Consider the following 10,362-nt stretch of genomic DNA (forward strand, 5'->3'; position numbering starts at 1 on the left):
CACATCCGATGTGGGATGTTGAGGCTTTTTCTCATTTTCCTTTTATGTCTAGCCTCTTGCAACGTGGTTCAGAATTTTATTTGTAATTTTTTCTCATAATATACTATTAAAAATTAATATCGTATGACATAGAATACGTTCACATATTTCAAGTTATTTTAAACTCTATTTATCCATTATATATTTAAGTGTCAAGTTGATAAAAAAATCCAAAAGTTGTTTATAATTTGCTCTGGATATATATATTTTATAAAAAAAAATTTAAATTAATTATATATATTTAATATATATAAATATTATTTATTTATTTATTACGTCATCCGGTCCGACCAATCCGAGCCATCCTATCCGACCAAGTGACCCATGACCCAATTATAATCCGGTTTGATGTCCGGTCCGATTATGTTAACATTGGTTTTTATACCTTTACGAATAGTTACTAAAGATTGTCCTTTTCTAATTAAAAATAAATAAATAAATTTTATTCAACAATCACCCATATGAATAAAATTGGAAACGAGATTAAGACATGATGATAACTTTCTACTGTCGATATCTGCATAGGATAGGTAGGCAACGACCTTTGAACCTTCCTTATGAAAGTATATTTACTTTAATGACTGACTAGTAGACGCGATGTCCTTGAATTATTTTACCATTTGCGTAAACGATTATATATTTCACACAAGTACAAACATAACACGGTTTTTGGTTATCATGGTTATGTTCGTTATGGTTATTGAACATCTTCTGGTTTTGTGAGAGTTTTAGAGAATTAAGTCCCATCATGGTCGGTCCTGACACTTTATGGGCCTTATGAGAATAAGGGATGATGGGCCCTTAATAAAAAAAAAGTATACTTAAAAATTTAAAATAGAGATTTGAGCTCATTCTAGACCTAAAATGTCATATTATTTTGTCATCTTTTACGCTTGAATGGATATTATAACTACATTTGTAACAAAAAAAGTTGTTATATATATAGAAAAAATATTTTGGGCCCTTTTGGCCCTGAGCCCTAGGCGGTCGCACTCATGGCCTATGCCCAAGGTCGGTCCTGAGCTCCATTAGTCTTCTTTCAAGCGATCTCACTTCACTATTACATGAGTGATTTATTTGCGTAGTAATTCTGACGCACAATGTATCATTAAAAACATAGCTTAACCTTTTCCATTTTATATGACTGTTTACATCATAGGAATGGACTATGATTGAACCCTCATAGTGACCACACAAGGTTTATACAATGTTGTCCATTTGAACCTAGATCTTGAGATCTCCAGTCAACAAGGTATAATTTTCCTTCACATAACGCCTTAAATAAAATAGGCTTGAGTCTCATTCTTTTTGATGTCTTTTCAATTTAATCTCGGTTTAACGTTTAGGTTAATGCATCCGAGATATTATATTTGATCCTACAAAATCAATGGAGCTTATACTCGTTGAGATCAATTGAATAATGGTGTTATCATACGAAAGCTTTTCTACCCGCATCTTATCATTGAAAAGTTTTTTATACCAGCAGGTTCACCAATTACCCCTCTATGTCTGTTTCAAACTTTTTATGGCTTGACTTATTCAATAGATATGATATTTGGCTGCCCTTCCATCATCTTGACGTACTTGTTTTAAGGCGGTTTTATTTCTATATTTTCCATGACTTTCACAAATTATATTTTCTAGTCAACTAATGTTCATCTACGAGCGTCTAACTCAGCTAGATAACATCATTTGCGACATTCCACATTTCTAATAGAAATCAACCCCTACGCATGAGAATATCAAAACATGGAATTTTTGCATATTATCATCTTCGAAGAAAAGATATTTTCTTTTATTGCCGAGACATAAAGTTCACTCCAATCACTGTGGCTGATTGACTTTGTCACTGGTACAAGTGGGTCTAAAGCCTATGAAGTGACCATGTTCTTAGAATCTGACCCATCTTCAGTTGACACATGTACATGTTGAAGCACAATTTCCACACTAATTTTGATTTGATAAATCTATTTAAATTGGAATTAAAATCCCTAAGATAAATTCTCAACACATTAAATTTAAAACTTTGATTTATTATTACTAATGTGTTTGTTGAGTGTTTTGGATAAATTAAATTATAAGTGCAAAAGAAATTAAAATTAAAGCCCAAGTCCATAAGCTAAGTCAAGGCCCAAGAAAGCAAAGAAGAAAGTCAAACGGATCAAAGGCTTTTTGGATCAACTCAGCCTAGCAGAAGGAAGGATCCAGAAGAAGAGCCAATGCCTTCACAACGAAGCTGCTGACTTCGAAGACCAAAGGAGGAAGCAGACAAGACACAAGTTGACTTCCTAACTTGTAAACAAAGGCTAACTAATTGAGGAAAGATTCAGACGCAAGAGACGAACTGTCGCTGCGCTGTCTTGGAATCTTTGCCAAAAATGGAGAGACAATCTGAAGCGTACTGAGTAAAGCAACTGAAGCGCTGATCAACAAGAGATAGAAAGACAGAGAAGACTTCGTTACGATTGGCCGTGGCACTAGCTGTTGAGGACGAAAGGGACAGCAGAGTCGTTTCCCTCTAACGGTTATTTCGAAATTCGAAATGACTGATGTCTTGAAGTGTCACTATAAAAGGCCTGTCATTTGCTTCATTCAGACTTGATCTTCACCACGCGAAAGCTCTGAGCAAATTCATACTTGAAGTTCCAGCTGAAAGCAAAGCAAAACAATATTTACACAAACTCTTATTCTTAAGCAATAGATTAGATAATTCAAGTGTTCTTTGTTTTAGAACAAAATATTATCAATCACTAAATCTAGTTAGGAGACTCTGAGTTGCTCGGTATTTGGCAATCAGAGTTGAATAGTGCTGAGTGTAGGTATAGAGGACGATACTCTGTAACTGTTCGCTGACTATTGTAAAGGGTTTGTGCTCTACCTAAAAGAGTTTAGTAGTGGATTAAAGCTCGGAAAAGGAATTTCGGGGACTGGATGTAGGCAGGAGGCTGAACCGGGATAAACTGCTGAGTAACATTTTCTATCCCTTATCTCCTATATCTGCTTGCTTTTATATTTGCTAAGAAATCGTTTAAACTTAAGCATGCTGAGTTGCTAGATCTAGTGTTGTGTTCAGGAATAGACTTCTAAGTGCTATCTCCTGAATCAACATCAGAAACAACTTTAGTTGCTGACCAACTTAAGTTGCATCTGACCGCACTCAGTATCGTTGTGCTATTAAACGTTGTGAAGAAATATTTTTGAAGTAAATAACAAGTCAGTCTTAACACTTAAAATTTTAAATAGTTCATTTAACCCCCTTAGGAACTTATTCTCATATCACAAGAGACCAACAGTACCAACACATACCAAAAGACAATTAATGAAATAAATCAGTCATATTTCTAAAATTCCAAACAAATCAAGTTAGAATCAGAAAATTTCAATATGTTTAAACAAATAGAGACAAAACAATAGCTAACAACAACAACAAAAATATTGTTATATAATTATTATTAAACTGAAATTACGTAATACAAACGGAATTATAGAAAACTGAATAGTTGAACATTGGACAGAGTATTTTAATGCCTGTGTTAACAGTTTCCTTAAGACAGATTTAACCGTTATTGGTTATCGTCTCCCATGATACAACAAATTACACAAGCAAACTCTTAACGTGTCTAAAGTCGTTATCACGGAACCGAAGTAGAAAATATAAACCGTATGAACGTACATATGTCATAAACATTTGAGAGAGAATTTTGTTCTCAAGTGTATGAAATTTGACAATTTGATTCTGTATAAATAGAACAGGAACCAATTCATGATCTATCACAATCTTTTTCCAAGAGAATCTGATTGTGTTTTGCGAAGGAAGTCTGGAAAATGAGTGGCGATGGAAATCTAGAGTGACATGCTTTCGATACTGAGATGAAGAGTAGTATTGACCATGAGACGTTTTAGCTTTAATTGTTGTATGGTTTCAAAGGAATAATGTGGTTCATGGTAAAGTAAGGATCAGTGGGTTTCAGATAGAGAGAGTGGTAGTGGAAAGCAGCTCAAGCTCCATAGACTAAAATAAACTATGATGCTACCTGGGAAAAGGATAGGCCAAGAGGTGACATGGTGCATTGTATGTGAGGAGGAGGATTGCAAAATGTACAGGAAGTTCCTAATTTTCTAGTCAATGAAGTTACATTTCCATTAAAAAATCAGCTTTATGCTTTGTTTGTTTGTTTTTCACTTCATTCTCCCTCCAAAATGTCTCTAATATTTTTCTTAAAATTATATCCAATAATATTAGGGTCATAATGATAATATTAATATGAGCAAGAGAGATCAGTGTTGATCAAAAGCGAGGCAAGTCATGAGTTTTTAATATACGAATTCATCCATTGTTTGTAGGCTTAAACTACTATTCACCATCATCTATCTAAATTTGTGAAATCTCGTAAATTTTTCTTTTTCTTTTTTTTCTTTTTGCATGTGTCAAATTTCAACACAGTATAACAAGCCAATAGCACCATGACACAAATTTAGAATTCTGGAAGCAGAAACTACTGGAAAGTGGATATCAAGAAAGTGTCAATTTCTTGCACTCAATATTTATGAAAATCAGATTGCTGTTTTCGCAATTTCTGTCGAGAGATTAAAGAAAAAAAAAAAAAAAAAAATCTGTCGAGAGAAGCGACTTCCTTTTTTCTTTATAAAGCGATTCATGGAGGGGCCTTGATTCATTTAGTACCACCAAATAAAAGAAAAATAATATACCCTATCTAACCAATTAAACAGTGTTTCTCATATCTCACATAAGAAATAGGTATGAAGCAAACGGATATACAATAAAATCGCCACAAACAGAAAAAAAAAAAAAAAAAAAGAATAATGTAACAATAATGTTAATTAATGGGTAAACAACACTGAATGGATAAAATAAATATGAAGCTCAATAATAACCAAACCAGTATAGACAGACACAAAACAACATTGTTATTGCATCACAATCATCCCCAACCCCACATCATCATAAAGCTTAACTAAAGTCACAACAAAAACAGATTCCAGCAGGACCCATCATAGCTTCTGACTGCAGCTCCAGTCTTCTGGATTTTGATTATATGGCTAGGGCCAGGGGTAGATATGTGATACTCTTCCACAATAGCTCTTACCAGGCAAGAGCCACCTCTTTATTCTGCGGGAGAAGATATGCAGCAAAACCATTTTCTCTGTGGACCATTAAACCATTTTCAACCTATCAGCATTAGATATAAAACCAGACGCAATAAACTACTCTGAATTAGACATGCACCCTATGCGTGTTTTCTCATTGTTGCTCTTTCATGGGTCGCCTGGAACTTGGCAACCAAAAAGTGGCCTTACAATTTTTATTACCTATTCTATTACTCAGTTGTCCAGGGCGGTTTGAAAGGGTACCAATCGATAATATCGGTTTAGAAAATACTTCAAAGTTCAACCTTGTCAGATATTAATATGAAGCCGACCATTAACTATAAACTTGAGCTTTTAGTTCAATTGGTTCCATGAAATGGTATCAGAGCCAGGTTGACCAAGTGGTCTAGGGTTCGACTCCTGACAACCCAGTATGTTTATTTAATTGCATGACATGGTAATATGGGCCTGTGTTGTGCACGCTTCAAGCCTAGTGAACATTCATGTGTGGGGTATATCAGATATTAATATGAAGTGGATCATTAACTATAAGCTTGAGGTTTTAGTTCAATTGGTTTCATGACAAAACTGAACTAAATATTCAATCAAACTAAAATATTTCATTACCAATTAATTTAAATTAGTTAAAATTTGACAAAAATAAGAAACTATTAATTAGTAAATCCACATTAGAACCTAAACAAATTTCCAATGAACAAATTAAATCGTACTTAACATTACAATCATGGTTCAAACAAATGATCAAATTTAAAATAGTTCACGATTGATCTTTTTTTCTTAAATAAAAATAAAAAACTAAAACCAAACTGTAAACTGTTTTTAATTAAATTTTCAAAACAAATTGTTTTTCTTAAGATCTAAACCAAACCAAACTGTCTAAGTCAGTTTAGTTCAATCTTGTTTAGCGGTTTCAGCTAAATAACTTGCACCCCTAGATACCAGCAAGGTACTGACTAAGAGATGTGTTAGAGTAAAATTCCAACTTACAGACTGAGGCTTTCCAAGAGTGGCAGTGCGGGTCTTGTATCCTCCATCCTTTCCTGGTGAGTCAGGCTTTCCACCAGTCTTTTTCTCATTCCTAGCCTTGTTGAAGATGACTGTGAATCCCTCAGCTGATGCTGGATCATTAACATCCCACTCACCAAACTTTGGCAATGGTTGACCCTTTTCCTGAAAAAATCGAAAATTATTTGAAAAGGCAATCATCCAAGAGAGGACAACTAACACTGGGACATGATTCCAACCAAGCCAATGACAAGGTTCTAATAAATCTGCAAGCCTTCAAGGTATTAAACATCAAATACAGCACAGATAGCATACAAAATGAAAAACTCAGCATAAAACTTGCTTATTATAATATTACTTAAGTCGTATTCGCACAATACATATCGTTATGGACAATCTGCACAAAGCTGCTATTTGGTACCCAATATAGAGTTTATCTTTCAAACAAGAACTAATTAATATGTAGTGTCAACTGATGATTACTTTCTTAAATCATAATCGTGCAATCCTAAACAGAGCACAATTTAGCACACATTCTCAATGCGAAGATTAAGGATTTTGACGGGAAGTCCTAAAGCAAGCATTTGAAACTAAGACCCCCTTCTGCTAAGAAGTATCTGCAATCACAAGACATTGACAATGAAAGACAAAAAAGATGCTGGCTGAATATCCAAAGATTCCAAACCCAACAACTTCATAGGATTCTGAATGACAGCAGTGCAGCATAAGAATTTATAACCATAAATCAATCTCTCTCTCTCTCTCTCTCTCTCTCTCCTCCCTTGATGTTGTCTCACCAACTTTAAACTCCCATAAAATAAAGAACCTCAATGGCCTATGCCTCTCTCTGTTCTCTTAATGTCTGTCATCTTTACCCCTACAACCTCCCCTTCCCAACCCCACCCCCTCCTCCAAAAAATAAAATAAAAACTCAATAGCCACTCTCTCTCTTTTCTTTCTTAATGTATCTCAGTATCCTCAACAACAAATTCCCAGCAAGAGAAAGAACGTCAGTCAAATGGAAAATTAGGTTACTTTCCTTTTCCCCCATAAAGACATATTGATACCATTTTATGCATAGGACATAACTGTATATAAAACTAAATAAATAAATAAAAACTGTAGAACCAAATTATGTTTTTCGAACAAGAGAAAAAGTAATCAGATAAAACCAGATTATAAAGACAATAACCGGAGAAATATAAACATTTGTTATTTCCCATGTAAGAAAATTTACAAGATATTGATGACAAATTCGGCAAGAACAACTGTATTATATGTTTGTAATTCTAGTAGAACTCTAGTTCCTTTCGCTCAATGAAATTAAAATGCCCCTAAGCTTTCGAAGCTAGAGATAAATGCTTAATGCCCCTAAGCTGATGATAATAATATATAAGTTGATACTATAATGTCCAAGTCACACAAAGCCTCCCTGTAATTGTTGAACATTACTAAATTTTTGTAATGGGTCGTTAGTTATCACTGAACCCATTCAAATCAGCAATTTCTTGATCACCTAGATTGTTTTTAAGGTACAAAATAAGCAACTTATTTTTGTAGTTCTTATTTAGCCTCTCAAATCTTTCATTGAAGACAAGTTGAAATTTAGTTCTTCCAATGCAAAATTAAAGTCCTGCATTGTGAAAAAATGTCTTATTGTGTAACCTAGGCAATCTAGATAAGGAACGTGGGTATTGGGAGGTTCAAACATTGGTCATGAACTAGAAAGCCAATTCATGTCCTACAATCCGGAGTGCTTCCCATTTTCCCCCCTAAGCTAGAGTTCTAGTTCCTCCTTGAATTTCCTACTGACTTCCTATCCTTGCCCCGTTCCAGTCTCTCATAAATGGATACTAGGTTGAGAATGTTTGCACAGTCATGACACTTTTCTCTCCAGTTCTGTGCTTTGCAAATATCAAAAACTAATCATGCAAGACTAAATATATGTTGTCTATAATTTAACCCACAACTAACACCTGAACTAGAAGAAGTGTTTATCTCCATACAATTTATAACATAGTCATTTGGATTTCCAATGAAATAAAATCCAGTCCAGCCACAATTCTATTTACAGGGGAAAAAAAACTTCACTAGTAATTGAATCAAGAAGTCAAATTGTTTAGGCAGCAAAAAGCGAGTTGCCAATGCTAAGTGGTCTATATTGCAGAACTACTTGGAAATTGAAGAAGAGAAGAAAATGATGATGATGATGAGCAAATCAATTTTTACTAGATAATTGAATCAAACACTTAGATTGTTAGGCAGCGAAAAGCAATATGACGATCCGAAGTAGTTTTATATTGCAGAACAACTAGGAAAGCTCAAAAAAGGTTGTCTACAAATATATCACTTAGCTAAAATTGACTTTCAAGTTTGTATGGCAGCATGGAAAATAAATAGATAAATAATAATAAGGAGCCAAATTACATCTTAGAGATTCGCTCTAAAGTGACAAGAGACCAGCACTCCAATCCGTTTTGGGTGCTTTATTGCTGTAGAACTCTAATAAATATAATATAACACAAGAAGGAACACGCACTTTAGATGAGCTTTCATGAATGATAGAAAAAGAAACAGACTGCAAAGATAAGCATCAATAACTGCTGTAGATTCACCAATAATAATAATAATAATAATAATAATATGCTCACAGGAAATCAACGGATGTTACCGATCTTCATTATTCAACGAAAGTCGAATATGTAAAAACATAAGATCAAAGACCTCCAAGTCATTAGTTTCAACCACGGCATTATTAACTACGAAAACAACAATAGAATTACGGAAGAAAAAAAGCGTAGAGGAGAAAAAGAAAAAGAAAAAAGCATGCTCTTACATACAGATTGTGGCAATGTCATGGGAGATTCACATAGAGCAAAAGAAGACAGATTGAAATATGACAAAAAAATCAAGGAACGAATAGCTGAATAATTATCAAAGTAATTTGTCACAAATCCAATCGTAAAAGATTAAGAAAAATGCAGAATGAAGAAAATCATAATAAATATAAAATATAAGACGATAAGGGATACATAAACATACAGAGTAAAATGGTAATAATTAAGAAATGAAGGGTCCAATAAGCAATGAACAGAAATTTGAAGCAAAAGAAAGAGAAAACATTGAATCGAAGTCGTCCAATCGAAAATGAAAGAGGAATAAACAGAGATAAATATGCATAAGAAAGGTGAGCGTACCGCCATGATAAGCAATTAGGACGGAAGAGAGAATAGCGAGGGAGTCGGGCAGGGCAGAGATTGGCCTCCTTAGAGCAGTAGGTGGAGGAGGAAAAGGAAGGGTGGTGGTGGAGGAGGAGGAGATGAAAAATGATGCAGCAGAGAGAGAAAGAGAAAGAGAAAGAGAGAGAGAGAGAGAGAGAGAGAGGGGTGGGCCAATTGGGCCAAGAAGACAGAAGCATAATGATAATAAAAGGGAGGGAGGGAGTATGTGTGGGGGCCCACAAGTTTGAACGGCTTCACGCTGTTTTACTTCAGTTTCCAGCTTGGCAACACCCACTTTACGCTACGCCCCCCACCACCACTAGACTTGTAAACGGAGCAGCTTGTTTTTATTTTTTAAATGTTTTAGGAAAATCTCCTTCTTCCTATATAACCAATCTTCTAAAAATGGAACTGAAATTCAACTGCATTCACAACTATATTAGATATCAATAAATTCTACGGTTTAACCGAACAGATTCATGATTGATTCGTGGTCGAGCTGGTCGTACCAATCGGTCCAATTTTTAAAAAATTGTATATAACTCTGAGTAAAATATCTCTCAATCCATGTTATGTGGAGATTTTATTTTTAATATTAATTAAAAATACATTTTTATAAAATATTATATCAATAAAAAAGAATATAAAATTATAATATTTTAGGGTCCGTTTGGTGCGTTGTAATCCAATATAATGTAATCAAAACCGTAATGTAATCAAATGTGTAATGTAATGGAATAGATGTTTGGTTGAAAAAAAATGATGAAATGTAATTACCATTACAATACTTATGTTTGGTTAGTTAAATGTAATCGCAAAATTTTATTTACATAATTAAAATCAATAAAAATATGAAAAACGTGAAATTAGTAAATAGTTTTCTGTGTTTTCATAGTATTTTTTATATTTTTTTCGTTTTTCCATTTTCTTTTTTCACCGTTTTTCCTATTTTCCCTTTTCTTATTTT

At 34.0% G+C, this 10,362-nt stretch overlaps 1 protein-coding gene across 1 annotated transcript; it reads right to left on the reverse strand.

Moving 5' to 3' along the window:
- Positions 1-4,853: 4,853 nt before the first annotated feature.
- LOC136229940 (protein NOI4-like) lies at positions 4,854-9,562 on the reverse strand. The gene is made up of 3 exons (XM_066018799.1): positions 9,372-9,562; positions 6,157-6,339; positions 4,854-5,204 (listed from the first exon to the last, which is right to left on the reverse strand). The coding sequence occupies exons 1-3, from the start codon at positions 9,375-9,377 to the stop codon at positions 5,166-5,168; spliced, it is 228 nt and encodes a 75-aa protein (XP_065874871.1). The 5' UTR covers positions 9,378-9,562; the 3' UTR covers positions 4,854-5,165.
- Positions 9,563-10,362: the final 800 nt, after the last annotated feature.

This window comes from Euphorbia lathyris, chromosome 5 (assembly GCF_963576675.1).
Source record: "Euphorbia lathyris chromosome 5, ddEupLath1.1, whole genome shotgun sequence".
Lineage (NCBI taxonomy): Eukaryota > Viridiplantae > Streptophyta > Magnoliopsida > Malpighiales > Euphorbiaceae > Euphorbia > Euphorbia lathyris.